At 44.5% G+C, this 25,538-nt stretch overlaps 1 protein-coding gene across 12 annotated transcripts in view; it reads left to right on the top strand.

Annotated features, from left to right (window-relative positions):
* The window catches only part of pikfyve (phosphoinositide kinase, FYVE finger containing), a 34,687-nt gene extending 9,609 nt beyond the window's left edge, over positions 1–25,078 (top strand). For 3 of the 12 annotated variants that reach the window (XM_048238815.1, XM_048238814.1, XM_048238825.1), the window contains 38 exons: positions 977–1,148; positions 2,253–2,460; positions 3,393–3,419; positions 3,771–3,860; positions 3,952–4,090; positions 5,315–5,380; positions 5,891–6,048; positions 6,207–6,318; positions 6,461–6,608; positions 7,456–7,617; positions 7,868–7,927; positions 8,023–8,152; positions 8,414–8,594; positions 8,695–8,769; positions 8,879–8,986; positions 9,264–9,404; positions 9,614–9,761; positions 10,139–11,466; positions 11,697–11,797; positions 11,908–11,979; positions 12,150–12,321; positions 17,552–17,730; positions 17,991–18,104; positions 18,444–18,552; positions 18,963–19,117; positions 19,562–19,652; positions 20,172–20,232; positions 20,326–20,463; positions 20,600–20,720; positions 21,306–21,401; positions 21,765–21,848; positions 22,114–22,208; positions 22,519–22,578; positions 22,773–22,949; positions 23,134–23,237; positions 23,567–23,954; positions 24,236–24,310; positions 24,435–25,078. In XM_048238815.1, the coding sequence (XP_048094772.1) occupies positions 977–1,148; positions 2,253–2,460; positions 3,393–3,419; positions 3,771–3,860; positions 3,952–4,090; positions 5,315–5,380; positions 5,891–6,048; positions 6,207–6,318; positions 6,461–6,608; positions 7,456–7,617; positions 7,868–7,927; positions 8,023–8,152; positions 8,414–8,594; positions 8,695–8,769; positions 8,879–8,986; positions 9,264–9,404; positions 9,614–9,761; positions 10,139–11,466; positions 11,697–11,797; positions 11,908–11,979; positions 12,150–12,321; positions 17,552–17,730; positions 17,991–18,104; positions 18,444–18,552; positions 18,963–19,117; positions 19,562–19,652; positions 20,172–20,232; positions 20,326–20,463; positions 20,600–20,720; positions 21,306–21,401; positions 21,765–21,848; positions 22,114–22,208; positions 22,519–22,578; positions 22,773–22,949; positions 23,134–23,237; positions 23,567–23,954; positions 24,236–24,310; positions 24,435–24,550 (5,961 nt within the window). In that variant the 3' untranslated portion in view covers positions 24,551–25,078. The remainder of the gene's footprint in view (positions 1–976; positions 1,149–2,252; positions 2,461–3,392; positions 3,420–3,770; positions 3,861–3,951; positions 4,091–5,314; positions 5,381–5,890; positions 6,049–6,206; positions 6,319–6,460; positions 6,609–7,455; positions 7,618–7,867; positions 7,928–8,022; positions 8,153–8,413; positions 8,595–8,694; positions 8,770–8,878; positions 8,987–9,263; positions 9,405–9,613; positions 9,762–10,138; positions 11,467–11,696; positions 11,798–11,907; positions 11,980–12,149; positions 12,322–17,551; positions 17,731–17,990; positions 18,105–18,443; positions 18,553–18,962; positions 19,118–19,561; positions 19,653–20,171; positions 20,233–20,325; positions 20,464–20,599; positions 20,721–21,305; positions 21,402–21,764; positions 21,849–22,113; positions 22,209–22,518; positions 22,579–22,772; positions 22,950–23,133; positions 23,238–23,566; positions 23,955–24,235; positions 24,311–24,434) is intronic. The other 9 variants (XM_048238820.1, XM_048238822.1, XM_048238823.1 and 6 more) reach the window with 7 other exon arrangements.
* The last annotated feature ends 460 nt before the right edge of the window (positions 25,079–25,538 follow it).

The following is a 25,538-nucleotide window of genomic DNA, read 5'->3' as shown; positions in this document are numbered from 1 at the left end:
AGATGACATGGCACCCCAAATCATTACTGACTGGAAACATCAAACTGCACTGCAAGCAATTTGGATTCGGTGCCTCTTCACTCTTCCTACAGACTCTTGGGACCTTGATTGGACCCTGATATCCAAATAAAATGCAAATGTTGTTTTTATGTGAAAAGAGGAGTTTGGACCACTGAGCAACAGCCCAATTCTGTCTCTTTTATATCCCAGGTAAGACGCTCTAACCTGGTCTCTGATTCAAGAGTGGCTTGACAGGGGTGGCTGTGCCACTTGTAGCCCATTTCCTGGACACGTCTGTGCATGGTGGCTCTTGATGCAGACTCCAGCCTCAGTCCACTCCTTGTGAAGATCCGCCAAGTTCTTGAATCGACTTTGTATGTAGATTCTCTAAAGGCTGTGGTCATCCTTGTTGCTTGCACACCTTTTCCTACCACACTTTTACCTCCCAGTCAACTTTCCATGAATATGCTTTCATACAGCACTCTGAACACCCGGCCCTTTCAGCATTGAGTTTCTAAGGCCTACCCTCTTTGTGGAGGGTGTCAATGAGTGTCTTCTGGACAACTATCAAGTCAGCAGTCTTTCCCATCACTGTGGTTGAGTTTACTGAACCAGGCTAAGAGGTTAAAGGCTCAGGAAACTGACATTTCTGTATTAAAACATATTTATTCTAATATTTTGAGAAACTGTTTTTTTTTGTTTTTCATGAGCTGTATGAGTCGTAATCATCAACAAAATATTAAAACAAAAAATGGCTTGAAATATTTGGGGGGGAACTTTTTCATGAATTTTTTGATAGCCACCTGTACAGTATGTATGTTCTAGTACATTTGTAGGTGTGTTGTTTGCATGATCCCAGTGTCATCAAAGCACATGTGATTCCTGTTAAGTAGTTTATCTGAGAAGACGTGTGTGTGTGTGTGTGTGTGTGTGTGTGTGTGTGTGTGTGTGTGTGTGTGTGTTTTGCACGCCACAGGACAGTGACTTGAAGCAGTACTGGATGCCGGACAGCCAGTGTAAGGAGTGCTACGACTGCAACGAGAAGTTCACCACCTTCCGTCGTCGCCACCACTGCCGTCTGTGCGGACAGATCTTCTGTAGCCGCTGCTGCAACCAGGAAATCCCTGGCAAGTTCATGGGATACACGGGTGAGTGGTTGCATGCCGGTAGGGAGGAGCTGGGAGTGTGCGTGGGGGCCATGTACCTAGGTACGACCACCCCCACCACCACCACCCCCACCTCATCTCCCACCAGTTTGACCCCTGGCCTTCATGACCTTCGACCCCTGTTATCTTGCTGATGCTGGAAGAAACTCCATCCCTCATTAAGGGGCACATGGCAGTATAAAGTGTATGATCTAAGACAAGCTCAGAGTGAAACAGTTGGTCGGTAGAGCTCAGGAGACGGCTGCTACCCACCCACGGGTGCTGAAAGAGAGAAGTAAGAACGCCCTCAGCATGCTGTGCCATGTGTTTTGTGACTCGCGCTTGGGAAATCCTGAGGTGTGTGCGTGTGTGTGCGTTGCTTGTTTTGACCCCAGTGTTGCTTAACAAATGTGGTGTTGGTTTGGAGCGCTCTTTGGGTTGAAAGTGTGCGGTTTGATTGCCTCAGTTGACGGCACAGGCATGGACATTAGCGCCTCCTCCTTGACACTAAGGAACCTCAGTTCCTTGTACTAATCCATCTCAGTTTAGCAAACTTCTTAACTTACTTAGACTGAAATTCAGTCCGTCACTGTTGAAGGGTATGATTGCTGTATTACTGTTAAAATGCTAAATCAAATTTAAGAGCAGCTTCACTTGAAAATGCAACACTGTAGCCTACTTTAAAGTTCAACCAAATGTTTGTTTGAGTGCCTCTTTCAAAAAGAACAGCTTTACATTCAGTTCGCATAAGAGTCACACTGCATCTGACATAACATAGAATATTATATCTGCACACTATGGCTGGAATGTACGAAAGGCAAGGTAATGTGAAATAGGACCTGTGTGCCAAGTTTAGCATGTGTCTGGGGTTCTCTTCTAAAAAATACAGTAAAGTGTCCCAAGCTACTCATTAACCGGTAAGGCGTAAGTGACCTCACAAGATAATCACTCTCTCTCTGTGTGGTTTGCTATTGCTGACAGTGTGCTGTGTGCCGAGACTGCTTTGTTTGCTAGAAAGTATTTTTCTGCTGGTCTGACTTCCTCTTTCTCTGGTGTCTGTGCCCCGGCTTTGTGTGCGTGTGTGCGTGTGTGTGCGTGTGTGTGTAGGTGACCTTCGCGCCTGTACATACTGCCGTAAGATCGCTCTGAGCTACGCACACTCGACCGACTCGGGCACCATTGGTGAGGACCTGAGCGCCCTGTCGGACTCGCCGGTGTCTGTGTGCGTGCTGGAGCCCAGCGAGCCGCGCACGCCTGTCGGGGGCCGCAAGGCCAGCCGCAACATCTTCCTGGAGGAGGACACCACCTGGCAGAGGTAACGCCAAAAGCTGAAGCATCCTGGACGAATAAAAGCAGTCAGTTGGTCACTCCAATGCCCTCCTCTTCTGCCCATTGGCAGATGATATTCTTTTGGCCCACTTCCCACAAGCCCTCTCTCACCAGCTTCCTGCCTGGTGACACCAGAGTCTGCTATACTTGCTATCTACTTCCCTGACCTGTTCACATCCCTATCTAAGATTTCTCACATCTGCTTCTTAACTCTCTGGCTGAGTGTTGAATAGACAGTCTCCTCAATTAAGATGTTATTCATAGTTAACATTGGGGTTTTGTGCGTAGTTGCTTAGTCATAGAAAAGTGCCTGACTAGGCAAAGTGCCTGACTAACTTTAATATTTTGATGAATTGTACCGTTTTCCCTGGAAATGTACCCTCGGGGCCATCATTGTGTCATGTTCGGTGGGTTTGTTCTCTCTGTTAGTTAAGTTTAAGATGCTACATGCATTAATCTTCATTTTGTGGATGGAAACCCCCCCCCCCTCCCCCAGGGCTGAATGACTAATCTAGGGTGATAAGCTTGTTTCACTTATCTACAAGACCTTCATTTTAATCTCATTTAAGTTATTTCGTCAAAAATATGTTCTCAAGAAAATCTCATTGCTTTCATGTGATGAATTACGTAAAAACAATAATATAGTTTTATTCGGGGATGCAGCCACTTCACTAGCATGATGGAGCTTAAAGACCGAACATCCTTGATTCTTGATTCTATTCTCCAGACTGATTGCATTTCATTTAATTTCATTTAAAGTGCATGGTTGTTTAAGATTAATCCTTCACCAAAATAGACATGTGATGTGACACATTACCTTCCACCATTGCCTCTCAGCCTATCAAGGCCTCCTCCTGCTCTAAACTTGACCTGTCTCAAAGAACATCTTTTTTTCCCCTTCTCTCTCTCCTTGCGTAGAAAAACTCCCATTGGGATGAGAAAGAAGTGAGTTTGTGTGCCTTGATTCTGAAAACCTGTAGACATGTAGTTGAGAAAACCTTTGTGGTGGTTCTCATCATTGTGATCCCTTGCATGCATGTGGTAAATGTTGTTTAATTGTGTTAGATTGATGATATTTTATATAATTGCATGTGTGTGTGTACACAATTTCTCCTGCATAATTTTGTAAATAATCTGATATGCATGTACATGTGTATATATAGGGCTTAATTTCTCTTCCATACTTTTGTAAGTAATCTGATATGCATGTACATGTATATGTACGGCTTTATTTTTACTGTTTTACTTTTTTTGTGTGTGTGTGTGTGTGTGTGTGTGTGTGTGTGTGTGTGTTAGTTTGATCCATCAGGAAACCCAGGTTAGTGGACTGAACTCCAGGCTGACCGGAGTCCAAGAAGACGTGGGGAAGTCTCCCGCAAGGAAGAGGTTTTTATACCTATTTTCTATTGACATATCCAGCCGCATGTATGTCTATATACCGTGTGTTTACTGTGCTATGATTGTCTGCCGTGGCCAGGTCAGCCAGCGTGACCAACCTGTCTCTGGATCGCTCGGGCTCCTCCATGGTGCCCTCGTACGACAGTTCGGTCAGCCCCCAGACCAGTCGTGCCATGCCTAAGCCTGACCACAGCGAGGAGGAGAGAAAGATACTACTGGTACGGATGTCTCAATCTTCTCCTCTCTACTCTCTACTCTTTGTCTCACACTCTTCTCTGTCTTTCTCTCTCCATGTATTACTCTGTCTTCCATCCATTCTGTATCTATTTTCTGTCACTTTCCATGTGTCTCCTCCCTGTGTCTTGTCTCTCTCTCTCTCTCTCTCTCTCTCTCTCTTTCTTTCTTTTTTTCTTTCTCTCTCTGTGCATCTCCATTTTCTCTCTTTCTCTTCTTCAATCTTCTCTGTGTATATTTCTTTGAATGAATCTCTTCTTTCTTTTTCTCTCACTCTCTTTCTGCTTATCATTGTCCACACTGCTATTGAAGACTACAAAGACCAGTATAAATGCAACAATATGAGCTTCCTCACAGACCAACGACCAAGAGAAGCCTCTCATGTTCATTAATGTGATGCCTAAAATTCAGTGGATTCTGATTAGCCGTCAGCATTTTTCTTATCATCCTTCACAAAATTGCTCTAGAAAAAAATCCCAGATGAATGATCAGATTGTGTGGTGTGGACGTTGTTGTTTATATTAGATAGAGCCATTCAAAACTGTATCCTATATAATTATAGTAAGTATCCTTATACTTACTATGGGCGTTGGGCATGGGGCTTATGACGCACCTCCCTTTATCACCGTATCCGGTTGTTAAGTTGTGATGCAATAATGTGCCGATAATTCTTTTACTGGGTTCAACTGAGCCCAGAACGGCTTGTTTTTTTTCCACAGACAGTAAAAGAAACATTTTGTTTCACTATTTAGAGTAGCCTACAAGAAAATGTCATTCTACTACCCCCTCCTTGCCTCGACCTAATAAAATCCTATTTTTTACGAAGGCCTGGACATTGCCCTTGATTATATCATCTGGCTACACAGCTACACTAATTACTCTGTTAGAGTCAAGCAATATTTTTACCCTTACTAAAATGAAGGTGGTACTGACAAGGTTTACAGATTGTGAAAACAGACTGGCTGCGCTAGTAAACTTTTTTTGGGTGCAGAAATGACATGTGACATCGGACTTAACAACCGAATTGGTCTCTGTGCATCTTTATATTCCTCTGTATCACTGAGCCTTTATATGCAGTTTGTGTTTCTATGTGCATTTTCCAGAGATGTGCTCACTTGCACAAGAGCACTGAAAGCTGTCTAGAGTCTCTCAATAGCAGTAATGGATCGCTGACAGTTATGTGCTCCATGAATTCTGTTTCATCACAGAGTAGGGCAAGCGCTAATAAAAAGTGGTTTGACCAGAAATTGGAGTGGAAGAAAAGAGTGATGAGGGTAAGATGGCATGATGGTTGCAACGTCGACATCCATTCGATGCTAGCCCTAACTGTGTGTGTTGGTTTGGGACACTTTCTGTAATCTGCAATTAAACATGCAAAGTTTGCACAAATCACGCAAACCCGGTCATAGAAGTAATTTTTGCACGTTTTGCTTCTAAATAATCTCTCATAGCATTAAAACAAGTCATACCGATCTGCCTGTCCTCGTACGTATATTGTAGAACATGTTTTAATGTATCAACTTTATTCTCAAACAGATCTGAAATTGTGTGTAGTCTGCTTGTATGTGTGTCTGCCTGCTGCATTCCCTTTGAGTGCCTCTGTCTGTCACTACACACACTAACACACATATGTATGCTCAATCAGGGTTTAATACATATCTGGGGGGAAAACATCTTTCAATGACTGTCTGTCTTTTTTATCTTGTAGTTTCTGTAACATAATATTTGTAGTGTTGCCAGTCAGTGGCTTCGCTTGTAAAGGGAGCCTTTGTTTGATCACACAGGACTCGTCCCAACTCAAAGACCTCTGGAAGAAGATCTGCCACAACAGTACGGGCATGGAGTTTCAGGACCACCGTTACTGGCTGCGGACCTACCCCAACTGCATTGTGGGAAAGGAACTGGTCAACTGGCTCCTGCGGAATGGAACCGTTTCAACCAGGTGGGATACACATTGCTCAATGACTTGATTTTGTCCATTTATGTCTGTTTTCGCAGCCAATTATGAGGCAATATAATGCCAGTAGATTGAAATAGTGACTGAAAGTACAAGCTTTTGATTTCGAATAATATTCAGCCATTGTTCCACAACCTCTGTAGAGCCCAAGCCATTGCTATTGGACAGGCTTTAGTGGACGGGCGCTGGCTTGACTGTCTTACCCACCACGATCAGGTCTTCCGTGATGAGTATGCCCTTTACCGCCCCCTGCAGGTGAGCCAAAGTAGACCACAAATTATGGCTTCTAATCTACTCTGCCCTGAAACCTGTGGCTTGATATGAAACCTTTGTTTCTCTATTTTCTCAGTCAACTCATGGTGGTGATTTAGGTTGATGACGTTGTATTGTTTTCCAGAACACAGAGTTCTCAGAGACGCCGTCTCCAGACAGTGACAGCGTGAACTCTCTGGAGGGCCACTCCGAGCCCTCCTGGTTTAAGGACATCAAGTTCGACGACAGCGACACTGAGCAGCTGGTTGATGAGAACGACTATACAATGCCCAGTGAGTGTCTGTCAAGCTCTATCAAGTGTTACGGTTGTTCATCTTGGTTCGGTGCTATCTTTTAAAGTGAAAAACAAAATGTAATAATCTGCAAAAATCATATTTAGCTGCAAAAAGGACATAGACAACATATCAAATGTTGAAAATGACAAATTTGACTATTTCATGGTTTCAAAAAAAGTTGGGACAGGGGCAACAAAATGCTGGAAATGTTCTATAATGATAAAGAAAATAAAATGATGAATATTTCACAATTAATTAGGGAAACTGGCAACAGGATTGGGTATGAAAAAGAGCATCCCAGAGCAGCAGAGTCTCTTAGAAGTAAATATGTAGGGGTATTCATCACTCTGTGTAAACCTGTGTGGACAAATTATGAAACAATGTCATTTTAATGCTTCTTAATATGAAATTATGAAGTATTTGGGAGTTAATCGTCTACAGTATCATTAAAATATTCAGAGAATCCAGAGAAATATTTGCAAACAAGGGATACAGCTGTTTCTGTAAAGAAAATCATTGTATGGGCTCAGGAAAACTTCTGATAGCCATTGTCTATGAGCACAGTTTGATACTCAATTCAGAAATGCTAGTGTAAACTTTACCATGTAACTGCCAAAATTGTATTTAGACATGATCCAGAAATACCACCGTCTTATCTGGGCCTCAGCTTGTTTAAAATGGACTGAGGTTTTTTATAGGCTTTGCAGTGTTGTGGTGAAGCCTCAAGTGTCACGATTACATGTGTCCCTTAACACTTAGAGAAATTACCCCACTCAAGAAAGAAGAGTGAGAACGTCATTACTTTTTGCATTCATTTTCCTCCGTTCTTCGTTCTTTCATCAAGGTTCCTCTAGCCCCAGTAAGAGAACGTCAGTGAGCAGTTTTCAGTCTGCGGTGGACAGTGACTCGGCAGCCTCCATCAACCTCAACATGGAGCAGGACAACGTCAACTTTCACATCAAGAAGCAGTCCAAGTACCCCCACGTGCCTCAGCCTGCCGAGAAAAGTGCGTGAGCCACAGCCTTGCGGTCTCTGAGCCCTGTCTAAAGGAGATCATTTTTGTAATGAAGCCTTGTGTAAACAATCTTAGCATTGTGAAATGCCATTACATTGCTTAACAATTACCATGCAATTTTGGTAAATAAGGGAGATGTATGGATGTTTATCTTAAGCATTCAATTATTATTTTCTTGGATGTTTTATAGAGTACATTTGCAAGCCTGATTAGTGATTCTGTCATATTCATTCTCTCATAGCTGAGGTCCTAGTGTCTGAGGATGGTCAGAACATTTCCATCAGTGATGCCTTCATCAAAGGTAACTTTTTCATAAGCATTTTGGAACTTGAGTAACATGGCAACTAGATTGGAGGCCGGTGAGGTGACTTACCATGGGCCTCTCTCCTCTTGTAGAATCCCTGTTTAATCGTCGTGTGGAGGAGAAGGCCAAGGAGATGCTCTTCACTCCACTGGGATGGCACCACAGCTCCCTGGACCAGCTCAGAGAGGAGAATGGGGAGAAGAAGGCCATGGAGAGGCTGCTGTAAGTTAGATGGGATATTTGCAGTTGGTTGTGTGCAAAGTAATAAAAGAAAACAGATTTGTAGGCTGTTGTTATACATGGTTGTTGATTGATTCAGTTCTTAAAATTAGGTCTGCCTAGTCATTTGTGTGGATCATTTTTGGTGCCATCATTGGCTATCTTAGAGCTAATAAGGAAATAAATGGAAGACTATCTCTTTTAGATGTGTAAGAATAGCTTATATTATTTCGATGTAAATTTGCTTCCTGATTTTCTCTCCAGCTCTGCCAACCACAGCCACATGATGGCGCTGCTCCAGCAGCTGTTGTACAGCGAGTCCCTGTCGCTATCCTGGAGAGACATCATCGTGCCCGTGGTTCGGCAGGTGGTGCAGACGGTGCGGCCAGACGTGCGCAGCTGTGACGACGACATGGACATCCGTCAGCTGGTCCACATTAAGAAGGTAAGACTCCTGAGATCCCGCAAAAATCCCTCTGGTATTTTAATACCTGGATTTAGACTGTTTAGCACTAGTCTCATATTATGTTTGTCTCTTCCTTCAGGTTTCAGGAGGGAAGAAGTTTGATTCAACTGTGGTAAATGGTTTTGTGTGTACAAAGAATATTGCGCACAAAAAGGTATAGTGAAATTTCAAAGTACAGTAATGTTAATACAGCTCCTTTACATTCAACAGTTGAGTCATTTTAATGGTGCTGATCATGTATTTCTATGCATTTGTGTGTTCAGATGAACTCCTATATCAAAAACCCCAAGATCTTGCTGCTGAAATGTTCAATTGAATATCTGTACAGAGAAGAAACCAAATTTACTAGCATTGATCCAATAGTCTTACAGGCAAGTACAAAAAAAAGTCTTCTCATAGATCATTTGGTAGACAATAGACATCAAGATATAAACACAAGTTTCTTTCATTGTTGTTGTAATTGTTTATTTTACTGTTATGTCAATGTTTAATGCTTTGCATATAACTGAAATAGTGTAATATAAAACATAAGTAAGCAAAGGCCTTGTTATCTATGGGACCACTCAGACTTTCATCCATTTTTGATGCAAATTGGTCTCTCCAAATGCCTTTGAATCATGAACAGTATCTTTCCTATGTCGCCACCAGGAGCGTGAGTTCCTCAAGAACTACGTCCAGCGCATTGTGGACGTGCGGCCGAACCTGGTGCTGGTGGAAAAAACTGTGTCTCGCATCGCCCAGGATATGCTGCTGGAGCACGGGATCACTCTGGTCATCAACGTGAAACCTGTAAGTTCTTTCACCTCTCTGCGGCATGCTGTATCAAAAGTTACTTTTTAACAATCATTAGACTGTTGAATGTTTCTGTTGAAGTAATTAACAGATCAGGCCACTTGCTCAAGGGTTGATTAATGTCTTCAATGGATAGACACGTTTGTATTTCTCAGTAGCTAAAAAATCTCAGTAGCTAAGAAATGTATTATTCCTCAACTATACAGCAAGTGCTGGACCGAGTGAGCCGCATGACGCAAGGGGACCTGGTCATGTCCATGGACCAGCTGCTGACCAAGCCTCGGCTGGGCACTTGCCTAAAGTTTTACATGCACTCCTTCCAGCTGGCCAACAGTACGTCTGCTCCCCTCGCGGGTAACACAGGAATTGGGTTTGCCTGATTCTTTCTGTGTATATTGTATGTTTTCTTTTAAAAGATATCTATAGATAATACTCTACTATAGACTATACTATACTATACTATATCTCTGCATTCTTGTCTTTTTTTAAGGAAAGTATTGTACTTTTCTGTTTCTGTTTCTGATTCTCTGAAAATTCTCTGTACTTTTCTGTTTCTAGTTTGTCAAACTAGTTTGATACCATTGGCTCTAATTTTATACCACAAGGCACACTATATAGACTTTGTGCTTCACCTGATGGATTACATGTCATACAAATTCGAGGCCCATTCCAGTAATTTAGCACAGTGAAATTACTTAAATAACACGCCCTTCTCCCCCATCCTGTGACAGATGATCAGAAGACCCTGATGTTTTTCGAAGGCTGCCCCCCTCAACTGGGCTGCACTATTAAACTCCGAGGCGCCTCTGAGTACGAGCTGGCGCGTGTGAAGGACATCATTCGCCTGATGATCTGTGTGGCCTACCACTCGCAGCTGGAGATCTCCTTCCTCATGGACGAGTTCGCCATGCCTCCCAGCCTCACCAAGAGCACCTCCTTCCCCTGTCTGCTGGAGAGCACCACAGGAGAGGAGGAGGAGGAGGAAGAGGAGGAGGAGGAGGGTCAGAAAGGGATGGTCCAAGGAAACGGATATGTGGCTGACCAGAGTGACGTCTCCCAGGTCACAGACAGTGACGTGGTGCTTGATGAGTCCAGGAGCTCCCACTCCAGGGTACAGTCCGTGTCCGAGTCGTCGAGCAAGGACCAGGAGAGCCCCAGGGCCGATGTGAACGACACCGTTGGCTTGGTAGCCGACTGCGAAGGCACTGACTCGGGCTGTAAGACGTCCACTCCGCTGTCCTTCACCTCCTCCAACCCTGCCTCCGTGCCGCCGCCCTACCTGATCTCCGACCTTGAGGAGCTGGCCGACGAGGAGGGGCTGCCGCAAGTGGCCCAAAATGACGCTGGTGGGACGAAGGAAGGCACCCTGGTTCACGCCGACGATAACGATAATGGCACCAGCACTGGCACCGTCGCCTCGGGCTCGGACACGCCACCGACGCGCCTTTTCCGTGACCCCCTGCAGGACGACACGGGGCTGTTTGTCACCGAGCACGTGGCCTCGTCCGACGACCGGCTCAAGTCGATATCGGCGTGCTTCCGGCAGGAGCTGAAGGACATCATCCTGTGCATCTCGCCGTTTGTCACCTTCCGCGAGCCCTTTCTGCTCACGGCCCCCGGTCTGCGTTGTCCGAGCCGCGACTACTTCCCCGAGCATGTTTACCTCTCGCCGCTCCTCAACAAGGACTTCAAGGAGCTGGACGGGCGCCGCAAGAGGCAGCTGCTGAAGGACTCCGCCGTGGCGGCGTCGGCAGGATCCGGAACGCCGGGGGCGTCACTGACCAACGGCGTCGGGGGTGGGGGGCCGCGGCCCATCCAGGTGCTGCCCTCGCACCCGCTGACCAGCGCGCGCATTGCCGAGCAGGTGAGCTGCAGCCAGGAGCTAGCGCGCATGCTGGCCGACTACCGGGCGCAGGGCGGACGCATCCGCCAGCGGGACGACCCCTTCTCCAACCCCCAGCAGCAGGCCAGGGAGAACCAGAGCGCCAGGGCGCCGGTCAAGGCCGACAGCGAGGAGGAGAAGTCGTCAGGGCAGACAGACATCACCTGGGCCACCAAAGTGAGACATTTTTCAACACGAGGGTCTTAAACTCACACAAACACAGTGGACTTCTGTGTGTTAAAGTGTATTTTGCTTGTGTGTGTGTGTGTGTGTGGGGGGGGGGGGTCACTGCTAATCCAATCAATACACATTTACCTTGTAATTTTAGCTTAACTGTCATGAACATGTCATGAACAAAAGTTATATTTCTGTCAGTTGCACATACTCTTATCCATGTGTTTGTGTAGCTGGACTGCCTGAACCCCATCAATCATCAGCGTTTGTGCGTGCTCTTCAGTAGCTCATCAGCGCAGTCGAACAATGCACCCAACCCCTGCGTCAGCCCCTGGTAAACCCCACTCCTATTTGGATCTGTATAGTATAGTGGTATGGTCGAGTAATGTCATAGGATCCCTAACTTTGCCTTGTTGAATTCACATTTCTGATTTATTCTCATAGGATTGTGACAATGGAATTCTATGGAAAGAATGACTTGACTCTTGGTATCTTTTTGGAGAGATACTGTTTTAGGTAAAAATTATCGTCCACAAGTTTTTGTGATGCTATAATGTTGCACTGTACATAAATGAACAACAAATTATTATTATCCATTCTGCTATCATCCTGGTTTCCTCTGACTGAGTCTCTCTCTCTCGCTTTATCTCTCTCTCTCTCTCTCTCTCTCTCTCTGTGGGACACAGGCCTTCTTACCAGTGCCCTAGTATGTTCTGTGAAACTCCCATGGTACACCATATTCGGCGTTTTGTGCATGGCAACGGGTGTGTCCAGATCGTTCTGAAGGAGCTGGATTCACCTGTGCCAGGCTACCAGCACACCATCCTCAATTACTCCTGGTGCCGCATCTGCAAACAGGTAACAATTACTCCATAGATCTAGACTATGCATAGAGATTAATCTGGCTTTTTGAAGCATAGATTCTCATCTTAGGAGTTGCTTTTTCTCTCTCTCTCTCTCTCTCTCTCTCTCTCTCTCTCTCTCTCTCTCTCTCTCTCTCTCTCTCTCTGTGCTCATGGTTGGTGTGAGTGGGCGGAGTCAGTGGTGAGTGGATGGTGTTTCGGTCGCTGTACCGCGAACGAGTGTTATGTTTAAATCTCTATTTCTCACTTTATTTCTTTTTCCTTTCTTTCTATCTATTATTTTCTGCTGGAGTACTAAAGATTTTTGCTTGGTTTAGTTTTCTGGCAATAAACAGGGGGTTTTCCCCTAAAGCGACTGCCTCCAGTCTTGTGCTGGAATCATGGCAGAGATTTTTGGTCAACTATTGTAACTCGGCGTCATGCTGTTAAAATAGCATTGGCAGCCAGTGTTGAGGATTGTTCTTTGGCTGCCGGAGAAATTGTTGGTCATGAGAATATCGTATCAGCATCTTGCATGAACAACGCGATTGTGCTTTTCTTAAAATCAATTGAGTTCCCAATCAGCTGATGGAGAATGGTGTGGTGATCGATGGCGTTTTTACCTCTGTTGCCCCTCTTTCTACGCCTTCCAAGAAAGTAATTTTGTCTAATGTCCCCCCCATTCATTTCTGATGAGATTCTAGGACAAACACTGTCGCGCTATGGCAAAGTGGTCTCAACAATTAAAATAAAAATTCGATTATGAGTAAATCCCGTTGTTGTTGAAACATATAGTGTCCTTCAGGCGTTTCGTGTACATGATCCTTAAGAATAACAATGATGAATTGGACTTGACAATTAATGTGACTGTGGATAACTTTAATTATGCGATTTATGCAAGAACTAGCGTTAGGAAATGTTTTGGTTGTGGACAATCGGGGCCATCTCGTGCGCGCGTGTCCTGATAAAAAGAATGACACGAATAATAGTGGAAACAGTGAAAATAGCAATGAATCTAGGGGTGATGTGGCAGAGGGAACGTCTAAAGAGACCAACAACGAGCCTAATGTTAACTTTGGTGCAACTAATGAGGAGGAGGCTGCTGCCTCTGCTAGTGGGCCGGAGAGCCAAACTCCTGATATAACGTTAAATTCAGTCCAAGTGCATGGGGAAAACCACGATGTTAGATCGGCTGATGGGGAGGATCTTTCCGCACTTTTGGGGGAGACCATCACTAATTCTCAGAACTGTCAGGGGAGCAATGATGATGCCATTAATGGGGAGGTTTCCGTCGCTATGGAAGACATGGAAACCTCCGTGTTGGAGGAGGACAATAACGTGTTTTAAAGCACCGTCAAATAAAGGAAAAAGAAAGCGCGTTAAAAAGAATAAAGGGGGACGCGCTCATATAGAATTGACTGATAATGAGAGTGAAAGTGATCTTTCTGACTAGTGTAACCTGCAGCTTGCGACTAAGCGGCTATCGCACTCGCAATTATAGAGTGGAGGATATAAAGAAATTCCTTAAGGATACAAAACATTCTAGGAAGGTCCGGGTAGACGATTTTTTTCCTGACATTGAACAGTTTATGACCAAATCACGAGCATTTATGCGTGATGATAGCATCACTGATCAAGAGGGATTTCGTCTAAAAAAGATTCTCACAAAGCTCAATGTTCTACTGAATGCCAAAGATGACAAATGTTAAAAACCCTTTCCACTTTGTGTCCTAGGATGGCTGATTGCATAGGTCCATATTTATTTTTTCTTTATAATGATGGGTGAATTTCGTGTTGCTTCTTTAAATGTAAATGGCGCAAGAGAAAAAATGAAGAGGCTCTCTGTTTTTGAAACAATCAGACAGAATAAGTTTGATATTCTCTTTATGCAAGAAACGCGCAGTGATGCATCTAATGCAGCTGCTTGGGCTCAGAAGTTTGATGGTCTGTCCATACTTAGTCATGGTACTTCTAATAGTGGTGGGGTTGCAGTTCTGTTTTCTAAGTCCTTTATTCCCATCACTTTTGATGTTGAAGAAGTTATAGAGGGAAGACTTTTAAAGGTCAGAGCCCAGTTTGCAAATCGTTTTTTTGTGTTTATTTGCATTTATGCTCCTACACTGGCAACAGATAGAAGGCTGTTTTTAAATACTATTGGAAATGTTATAAAAAAATTGCTGTTCAGAGGATATTCTTATCCTTGGAGGAGATTTCAATTGTACTGCACAAAATATTGACAGAAATCATGTTGAGCCGCACATGCCCTCTCGTAGACGGCTTGTAGAGATTATGAAGTCCAATGATCTTAGTGATATTTGGAGGAACTTTCATGGTGAACAGAAGCAATATACTTGGGCACACTCATATAATAATTGTTTGTCTCTTGCAAGACTTGACAGGTTTTATGGTTTCAAACATCAGCGTAGTCTATTCAGGAAATGTTCAATAATTCCAGTTGGCTTTTCTGACCATAGTTTGGTTTTCTGTTCTTTATTTCTAGAATTTATAAAACCAAAAAGTGCCTACTGGCACTTTAATACTAATTTGTTGGCTGATGGCCATTTTAGAGAAGTCTTCCTTTTTTTCTGGAAGGAATTTAGAACCACGAAATCCTGTTATAAGTCTTTGCAGCAATGGTGGGATTGTGCCAAGGTACAAATAAAACAACTCTGCCAGGAGTATACAGCCAATGTCACAAGGAACATAACACTCTCAATGAAAAAAATAGAGGAGGAAATAATCGAACTTCAAATTCTGGCAGAACAAACGGGTGATCAGGCACCCACTGAAATTCTTAACTCAAAAAAGAAAACATTGGCTGACTTTTTAGGTTTGAGGGCACAGGGAGCTCTGGTCAGGTCCCGCTTCCAGAGTGTGGAGCTGATGGATGTACCATCAAAATTCTTTTTTAACTTGGAGGTAAAGAATGGCCAGAGGAAGTTCATTCATGCTTTGAGGTCTGAAGATGGGAGAATCCTTTCTAATTCTCCAGAAATACGCAATAGAGCAGTACATTTTTATAAGGAGCTTTGTAACAGTGAAAATCCACAAGATCAGGCGACTGACAAGGCTTTTCTTGGTGACCTACCTAAGGTATCTGAAGAGGCAAACACAGCCCTTGGAAGGGTGTTGACCCTAGAGGAGCTGGAGAGAGCCCTCCACAGTATGGAGAGTGACAAAGCGCCTGGGGTGGATGGCCTGCCAGTAGACTTTTATAAGTCCTTTTGGCCAGAGTTGGGCACAGATGTGCTTGCTGTTCTGAGAGACAGCATCACCAGAGGGGTGCTGCCACTGAGCTGCCGTAGAGCAGTGCTCACTTTATTGCCAAAAAAGGGAGACCTGACAGATATAAGGTCCTGGAGGCCGGTGTCAGTCCTCTGCTCTAAATACAAACTGCTTTCTAAAGTTTTAGCAAATAGACTTGGGGAGGTTTTGTAGCAGGTAATCCACCCTGACCAGACCTACTGTGTGCCAGGCAGATTGATTCACAACAATGGTTCCTTCATCAGAGATGTCTTCTATATTGGCAAATACTTCAATCTGGATTTTGGTGTGGTTTCAATTGACCAAGAAAAGGCATTTGATAGGGTTGAGCATAATTATTTGTGGAATACTTTGTCAGCCTTTGGTTTCAGCCCCAATTTTATTCGAATGATCAAAGCATTGTATTGTGACATATTATAAATAAGTATTCTCAAGGTTAATGGTGACTTGTGCGCTCCTTTTAATGTATACAGAGGTGTCCTTGTCGGGCATGCTGTATAGTCTGGCTATTTAACCTTTCCTTGTAAGGTTGAGGAAGGAGATTGTTGGAGTGAAAATCCCTAACATGTGGTGATGTTTTTAAATTGTCAGCTTATGCCTTCCGTCTGCAGTTTGTACAGTGTCTTCTCACAGGATCACTGGACTCAAGCTGGAAAGCTGCAGCCTGTTGATATTTTACAACTTTTTGAAGGGTTGGGCTTAGATAGGTCTTTGTTCTGGTTTAATCCAAATAGAATGAATCTTAATTTGCTTCCTGCATTTTATAAGAATCTGTTCAAAGTCTGGTCTCTGTTTATAATTCAACGCCCACGACAGACATGCTCATTATTGTGGTTGTTAAAGGAGCCTCTGATTCATGGTTCGGTTCTTGATGTGAGTCAGGATTTGTCCCTGGTACCTACTTCTAAGCTTATCAGTACTGGAGTTACAACCCTTGGGGATCTAGTAGAGTTTGCTGGTCCTGATATCAGTAATAGCCATACTTTAGCTCAACACTTAGGTGTGAAGTCCATTAGGATAGTTGATCAGCTACTTGGGAAATGGCGGTCTCTCCTAACTGGGGAGGAGATGCAATTGCTTGGAGATTATTTTGGGGGGGGAGTGTAGTCCTGACTGCCATGACCCCTTTCCCAGACTTACTCTAACTTCGAGATTTAACAGGTTGCACTGGTTGCTACTTACTCCCAGATAGTTTAGTTTTCCTCGGTCCTACAGCTGCAACTAGTAAATCATTGTATAAACTGTGTGTTCTCTCCCTAAATAAAAGGTCTCTGGACAAGAGGGTGGATACACCCTGGCGTGAAGTTTTGCAGGTTGAAAATGATGTCAAACCACAATGGCGAGCGTTGTACAAGTCACCATTAACTAAAAAAGCTGGCGATCTACAATGGCGTATTCTGCATGGTGCAATAGCAGTGAATGCTTTTATTTCTGTTTTAAATCCAATGGTTGATCAGGGGTGCCCTTTTTGTTCTGTAAGGGAGACTGTATTCCATGCCTTTATGCACTGCCAGAGGCTCAGACCTCTTTTTGCTGTATTGATGACACTTTTCCTTAAATTTGATGAAAGTTTCTCTTCGGAGATTTTCATTTTTGGTTTGACACAAGTGTCAGCTCCTAAACTTTCTGCTTGGGCAAGCAAAGATGGCGATATATGTTAGTCGTAAAAGGAAAGTTGAGCAGAATGTAGATGTTGATATCCTAATGGTGTTTTCTATTCTTGTAAGGTGTCATATGTTGATTGATTTTCATTTTTATAAATCTATGAAGATTCTTGATGTTTTAGAGGAAAAATGGTGCTACAACAGCGTGATGTGTATTGTTGAGAATGATAAGCTACAGATTGCACATTACTTTAATTAACTTTCCTAACTTTTACTTTTTGAGTACAGTGTCAAGTTGATCTTGATGTATTTTTAAGATTGTAATAAAGAGTTTTTGAAAATTCAATTCTCTCTCTCTCTTTATTTCTCTCTTAAAAGGTGACCCCAGTAGTACCCCTGTCCAATGACTCCTGGTCCATGTCTTTTGCAAAATACCTGGAGCTGCGTTTCTACGGACACCAGTACACGCGCCGTGCCAACGCTGAGCCCTGTGGCCACTCCATCCATAAGGACTACCACCAGTACTTCTCCTACAACCAGATGGTGGCCTCCTTCAGGTAAGCCTCCGCCTTGTTTATGCACTCTCTTATGTCTTCTTGTTATGAGCCATCATTAGCTGCTGATACAACTGCAGCTTTTATACAACTTTTTACTTGCTTGGCCTATAATGTGAAATGGTGAAATTGGTTAGTTTTGTCTTTAGAGCTAATATATCAAAATCACTTGACTTGACAAAGGCATGTTGGATACAAATATGTTGTTTACCATGCCTGTTTGTATTGAAGCCAAGGGTATTTCCTGATCTCTCTCCCCTTAGCTACATACCAGTGCGCCTTCTGGAGATTTGCCTCCCTCCTCAAAAGATCATCATCAGGAACCAGGGCCCCTCTAAAAATTGCATGCAACAGGACCTCAAGGACTTCTTACTGAAGTGAGACTCTCCAGTAGCTTCTTACATGATTTCAAATGTTTGGGTGGTTCTTCACTCGTGATGCTTTATTTTCCTTTTATTTACCGTACTTAATTGTTTTTAATGCTATTGTGTTTTTGTGCCACTGTGAGTTTCATTAACTTTTTTTCTTCATCCATTTTCTTAATTTGATCTGCCTTTTAATATTGTATTTTTTGTAATTTTAGTTGCTAGCTAATAACTATGCTTTAATCCTTTGATTCCTTTTTTCCTTGTGTAGCATATTATAAAGCACTTTTTGTTTCAAAATGTGCATAAACTGAAATGTTTTGACCTTGACTTTTTGTGTTCTCCATCCAGGGTATCTCAAGTGTATCTGGCCATAGATGACCGTCTCACCTCCCTGAAGACGGACACCTTCAGCAAGACCCGAGAGGAGAAGATGGAAGATCTGTTTGCACAGAAAGATGCAAGTATCCACTTCACACCCTGCAAACAGCACGCCGTCAAATCATGCATGGTGAAAACAAATATGGCTGACATTGTTCACTCTGCATTGTGTTTTGATGAAATGAAGACCTTCGGAATGAATACTGGGCATAAAGTTCTCAGATGCTGTGGTGAAGTTCACTCGCAGGCTGAGTATTTTCAGGTTGCCTTCAGATTACACATCATTTCCTGTTACGGGACACATGGTGGTGGTTAGTGAAGTTCCCCGGTCCCCGTTTAAAGTGCTTTGGGTGCCTTGAATAGTCTATACAAATACAAATGTGTTGTTGTGTTGAAAATGACTTAAGGCATAGACATGTCTCCTGCTTTAAGCCCAGTGCATATGTCTGTAAGCGTCTAAATGTCCCACTGGTGTGTGTGTGTGTGTAGATGGAGGAGGCAGAGCTGCGCGGCTGGATTGAGAAGCTGCAGGCCCGTCTGCAGGCCACAGCGCTGGAGTCCCCTCACCAGCTGCAGGTCGTGCTCGAGTCCGTGGTGGTCAAGAAGCAGAGCCTCTGTGAGACCCTGCAGTCTTGGAACGGCAGGTGAGTCCCACCATCCCACAGCTGCTCACTGACAAGGATGTGTGTTACAATATATTATAAAGACAACATAGAAATTGCATGATATTGTGTGATATACAAAGTGTTAAGTCTAACTAAAGCTGAATAAATAACTAGGCAAAAACAGTTTTCTAATTTAACACTGTAATCACAAACATTGATGAATCAGCTCGGTACTCCACACGATAGCTGTAATTCAAGCGTGAGAACTTTGCCTTTTGCACTCTTTTTTGCACTCTTTGCACTTTGGCCGGCATTTGAATTGAGGCCCCATATGTTTGTCAGTGTACAGTATAAGGGCCGGTTGATTCTGAATCTATGTGGGCTCTGTTGGGTGTTTGTCAGTGTGTGAGGGCCTGTTGATTCTGAATGTGTGTGGGCTCTGTTGACATGCCGGTAATGTGTAATGTGTTGTGTCTTTTTCAGACTGCAGGACCTGTTCCAGCAGGAGAAGGGGAGGAAACGTCTGTCTGTTCCACCCAGTCCAGGGAGACACAGGCAGACCGAGGACAGCAAGGTCAGGACATGACAGGCCTTAGGGCCCGCAAATGAAGCGCCGTCTGATTTTTTGGAATGTATGTACCGCTATCACGTCTGGTGTAGCCAGATCCATTGAGTGGAAGAAGCTATTTGTTGGAGCAGACGTACCGCAGAACGCTTCAGTTACATACCCGGTGTAGCCACTCTGTTACAGCAGTGCTGTGTAGCCACCCTGTTACATTAGTCCTGTGTAGCCACCCTGTTACATTAGTCCTGTGTAGCCACCCTGTAACATTAGTCCTGTGTAGCCTCCCTGTTACATTAGTGCTGTGTAGCCTCCCTGTTACATTAGTGCTGTGTTTGGTGTTGTTGGTTCTTAGCCTTTTTTTAATTATGAACTGCAGACATCAACAAATGTTTAACTTTGAGTCACTTCTGATTAGGGTGTTGGGAATGCTTATTGATCATGTCTGTATGTGACCTGGATCTTCTGGTCATGCTGTAGCGGTGGACAGTTTTGGCCATTGTTAACAGTTTACTGTTTCTTTATCCTCAGACGAGCGCACACGAGTCCTCACCCCGAAACCCCTCCCCTATGGTCCAAAATGGAGACAAGGGTGAGCGCATTGGCTGAGCCACTCTAGACCTGTATTCTGGTTGGCCATTGCCCTATGACTGACTGATGGTGTTTTTATCGTTGTCTCTTCCAGAGGATCGTCACCTGAGCACATTGCCCTCGACCTCAGGCTCCATCTCCCTGGCACTGCCGTCTCCTGGAGACACCGGCTCCGAGATCGCCACCATTGGACCCTCCTTTGCTGACCAGGACTCTGTCAGCATCCCAGAAGGTAACCACACGCACACACACACACACACATAGACACACACACAATTTCATGTATATAATACATACATGATGTGCCATGTTTGTGCTCACCATATCAAGACTTGTATACACATGCCTATTCTCTTCTTGGTTTTCAGATGTGTTTGACGGACACCTGTTGGGTTCCAATGACAGCCAAGTGAAGGAGAAGTCCACCATGAAAACCATTCTGGCCAACCTGCTACCTGGCAACAGCTACAACCCCATCCCCTTTCCTTTGTGAGCATGAACGAGTCACTCTCACACCAGGTCTACACTGGGCCCGCAACTGAAGCGCTCCGTTCGCGATGCGTTAAAATAGTTTTAGGGCCCCAACTGGCTGGGGCACCTGCACCGTACGCCGGCGACCCGGGTTCGATTCCCGCCCCGTGGTCCTTTCCGGATCCCACCCCGACTCTCTCTCCCACTCACTTCCTGTCATTCTCCACTGTCCTGTCTAATTAAAGGCATAAAAAGCCCCCCCAAAAAAATACAAAAAAAAAAAATTAGTTTTAGAAGATTATTTTTATATATTTATTTAGAAGATTATTTTTTTCGAATGTACGCACCGCTATCTATCACGTCTGGTGTAACCAGTTCTATTGATTATAGCGGAAGGTAATTGTTGCAGCAGACCCTGCGCCAACAGAACGCTTCAGTTACAGTAGGTGCCCGGTGTAGCCTCCTTGTTAGTCATTCAGTCATTCTGCTCTCTTTATAAATAATACAAATTGGACTGCGTTTAAGGTTTTTAAAGTGCTTAGTGGTGACCTTGTGAATGACCTGTGAACCTGTAATGAGCTGACCTCTCCAATGCTTTGGCAGTGACCCAGACAAGCACTACCTGATGTACGAGCATGAGCGCGTCCCCATCGCTGTGTGTGAGCGTGAGCCCAGCTCCATCATCGCCTTCGCCCTCAGGTAACCCTTCCACCCCCTCTTCACGCACCCCCAGACCCAGAGCTCCTTAACCGAGGCTGTCCAGTGTTACGATAGGTTAGGGTCACAGTGTAGGGCAAGCACTGACTTACAGGCGGGGTTTCAGTGATGTCACTACCTGTGGCTAATTGGTAAATTGAACACCTGTCGTAACCTTTGGGGGAGAAACTGTTTGGGCAGCAATTCGTTATGCAAGGCCCAGCGGGAGCTGTGGCCTGTTGTGTCCCCGCAAGTTTAATTGAACATACCCTAGACAACGAAGAGCTTGAGCCAGGACCGTCGCGTAACACCAGGGCAGCGCTCGCATGTGGTCTCTGTCTTACTCTTCTCTCTGGACTCGCCTAGTTGTAAGGAGTACAAGACGGCCCTGGAGGAGCTGGCTAAAACCACAGCAAAGCCAGGCAGTGAGGAAGCCATGCAGACCAGCAGGTACACTTTTGTATTTAGAAACCTTAAGTTTATATAGCTACCATTATATTATGAGAGGGGCATGTTCATATTGAAAGAGTCCTCTTGACATTTACTTATGTAATGGGGTGAATGAGTTCGTAGCATACAAAATATGCAGACATGCTGAAATACTGCAGGGTGAGCTCCTAACTCACAACAGTGTCTCCATGAAAGTGTCCACTGAGGTCAACATGCTGCTTTTTAGACTTAACTACTTCTATGCTTGATCTTTCTTCGTCTGCAGTGTTGGAGAGAGTCGTGCCAAGAGTAGCCCTGCAAAGCCCAACGAGTCCATCTCCTCTCAGATTGGACGCATCACTGTAGACTCAGACCCTTTGAGTGAGTGAACTAACAATACTGGCAGCCATACTTGGTTTCGAAATCTAGAAGGCAGGTAGAAGGCAGTGGTGCAGCAGTGGAGCCTTTCCTCTCTGTGCCCTCATCTGGAGAACTTCATCTTTTTATAATGCAATGTGTATTGATTTTTCAACTTAGAAATACACAGCATTTGTCAATAATGTTCAAATGTTCTCAAAATATCTATGATGTAAGACATTTCCTTAATATTTAACTCTGTGTCTCTCTCTTTCTGTCTTTCTCTCTCTCTCTCTCTCTCTCTCTCTCTCTCTCTCTCTCTTTGTGGTAACAGAAGAGATAGATGGAGGAGACAAACAGAAGAAGCAAGCGGGCAACCCTCACATTGAGCTCCGTAAGCACACACACACACACACACACACACACACACACACACACACACACACACACACACACCCCTCTCCCTCACATGCATAACAGTCCTGATCAATCCCTTTCTCTTAACAGACGTTTGGGCTTGTGTTCACAGCCGCCCTTGTGAAAGTGCTGTTGTGTGTAAGCTGTGCTCTTTGTCCCATTGGCCAACAGAGTTCTCAGATGCCAACGCCAAGTTCTACTGCCGGATCTACTACGCAGAGGAGTTCCACAAGATGCGGGACGAGATCATGGAGAGCACGGAGGAGGACTTTGTGCGCTCGCTGTCCCACTGCGTCAACTGGCAGGCCCGCGGCGGCAAGTCTGGAGCCGTCTTCTACGCCACCGAAGGTGAGCGACCTCTGGCCTTTGTCTGTCTGATTGGCACACATACTCTACCTGCCTCAGTGCTTCCCATAGACAACTGCATTGTCTGTCACCTTCTGGTGGTGGCAAGTCAGAACCATATTGCTGGTATATGTGCTGATGTTCCATCATGACTCTCTTGTACGCCTGCCCTCCTTTCTCTTTCTAGATGACCGTTTCATTCTGAAACAGATGCCCCGGCTGGAGGTGCAGTCCTTCCTAGACTTTGCTCCTCACTACTTCACCTACATCACGGGCGCTGTGCAGCAGAAGGTTGGGGCGTTTTGCAAGCATTTACAACATCTCAGTAACCATAGATATGACCTTAGTTCCTTATTTATGCAAATAGCCCTATAATGGAAATGTAAATAAAATCAGCAGTGTAGCTGTACTTGCTAGCAAGCATAGTGTGTATATAAGGTCTATTTGGTGCTTGGTACTTTTACGGCGAGAGAAATGTGAACTTACTGCCAATTTCTATGGAGTTGAATGCACATACACATATTAATATCCTCATATAATAATAATAATAATGATATTAATAATATTTTTTATGTACTGTATAGCACTTAACTGTCATTCCTTGCCCCTGTACCCTGTAGCGTCCCACTGCCCTGGCCAAGATCCTGGGTGTGTACCGCATCGGCTACAAGAACTCCCAGAACAACACAGAGAAGAAGCTGGACCTGCTGGTCATGGAGAACCTGTTCTATGGTCGCAAGATGGCGCAGGTGTTCGACCTGAAGGGCTCGCTGCGGAATCGCAACGTGAAGACGGAGCAGGGCAAGGAGAGCTGCGAGGTGCTGCTAGACGAGAACCTGCTCAAGCTGGTACACGACAACCCGCTGTACATCCGCTCGCACTGCAAGGCCATCCTGCGCGCCGCCATTCACAGCGACGCCTACTTTCTGTCCAGCCACCTCATCATCGACTACTCGCTGCTGGTGGGTCGCGACGACACCACCGACCAGCTGGTGGTGGGCATTATCGGTAAGGCACAATACCTCGCCAGTTAGGACAGGTGCTAATTCAGTAACATTTGTCATTAATTGTTCCTGTGCTCAAAGAAACTGGCATAACTCCATACTTACCTCCAGACCATCAACACATTTCTTCAGGAGTATAGGCTGCCCAATACAGCAGTGTCTCCTTATCTTTTATAGGAGTATTTTAAATATGTATTTAATCCACCTGTCTTGATGAGGAACTAAGCCTGTTGTGTTTTCACTGTTTAATCCTAATATGTCGGCATCTTTTCACTAATGTCCCAGATTATATTCGCACTTTCACCTGGGACAAGAAACTGGAGATGGTGGTCAAGTCCACAGGCATCCTTGGTGGCCAAGGTACTGCATCTACCCTTTACTTTTTGTTGTCCCATTGTTCTACAGTCATACATATTCTACTTTCTACAAGTGACGTTCACCATCTGTGGTTTATCATCTGGCTGACATCACTTTTGTCTTTCAGGTAAAATGCCCACAGTGGTGTCCCCCGAGCTGTACCGCGCCCGCTTCTGTGAGGCCATGGACAAGTACTTCCTCATGGTGCCTGACCACTGGACGGGGCTCGGGGTGAACTGCTGAGACAGAGACCAGGGCTGTGTGAGTGGGGGGTGGGGTGGGCTGCAGAGTGTATAACAGTTACCAACAGCTCATCCCCACCGACCCTGGAGACAGGAGTCCCCTCCCCTCCCGTCTAGTGCACTAGACCTCATGCGACCGCGCTGGACAGACCACGCCCAGCCCCCAGAGTTCAGCTCACAAACTGCCAGTGCCTCAGCCACAGACACTCGATGACGAACGGTGCCACAAATGTATGTGAGTTGGACGGTTTTAGAGGGTGTGCGGACGCACACACACGCATACGGATGCGGAGACACCGACATTCGTATTTATAGGATCCTTGTGAGTTCCTCGTCTAGTTGTGTTGTACATTTCAGTCACTTTGATTGTGCCAACACTGATGTTGTTTGGCTCTGTTTGCACTGAAGACAGCTGTTGACACGTTAGGCTGTATGTAGTATTGTGTGTTTTAAACTAATGATGATAATGAACGCTGTACGTTTTGTCATACATGTAAAGAGATTATGTAATTAAATAATATTAACATAACTTTGACTTTCACCGAGTTTGCTCCTTTTCCCACCTACCTAAGGATGTTTGGTATGGATTATTACATATACGGCACGTAGTTTGAGATCACAATGGTAGACGAGGTTTGTTTCTAAAATCTACTAGTAAACAACAAATCACACAAGAAGCTGTAGGGAAGAGTTCAGACAAAATAAACAAGGGTAATAAATTGCTCTTGCCAATTAAACAACATTCTCTACACAATGATGGTTATTAATCAAATTCACATGATCACATTCAGTCATGCAAGACTGACGGATGTAAAAAATCTTTTAGTTAGAACACCTGCTGAATGGAGTGATCTCAAATTTGCATTATACTGGCGATAGCTATGAAGCTGTATGCAAATCTTCCAACGTTTGACAGGGCTGCTCTTCCTGACGAACCGTTGCCAAAGAGAGCGAGCTTCCCAAGCTGGGAAGACATTCCAGGATCAGCA

The sequence above is a fragment of the Alosa alosa genome, chromosome 3 (genome assembly GCF_017589495.1).
Source record: "Alosa alosa isolate M-15738 ecotype Scorff River chromosome 3, AALO_Geno_1.1, whole genome shotgun sequence".
NCBI classification, from domain to species: Eukaryota; Metazoa; Chordata; class Actinopteri; order Clupeiformes; family Clupeidae; genus Alosa; species Alosa alosa.
The sequence above is the reverse complement of the archived record's forward strand: the minus strand, read 5'-3'. Positions and strand labels throughout refer to the sequence as shown.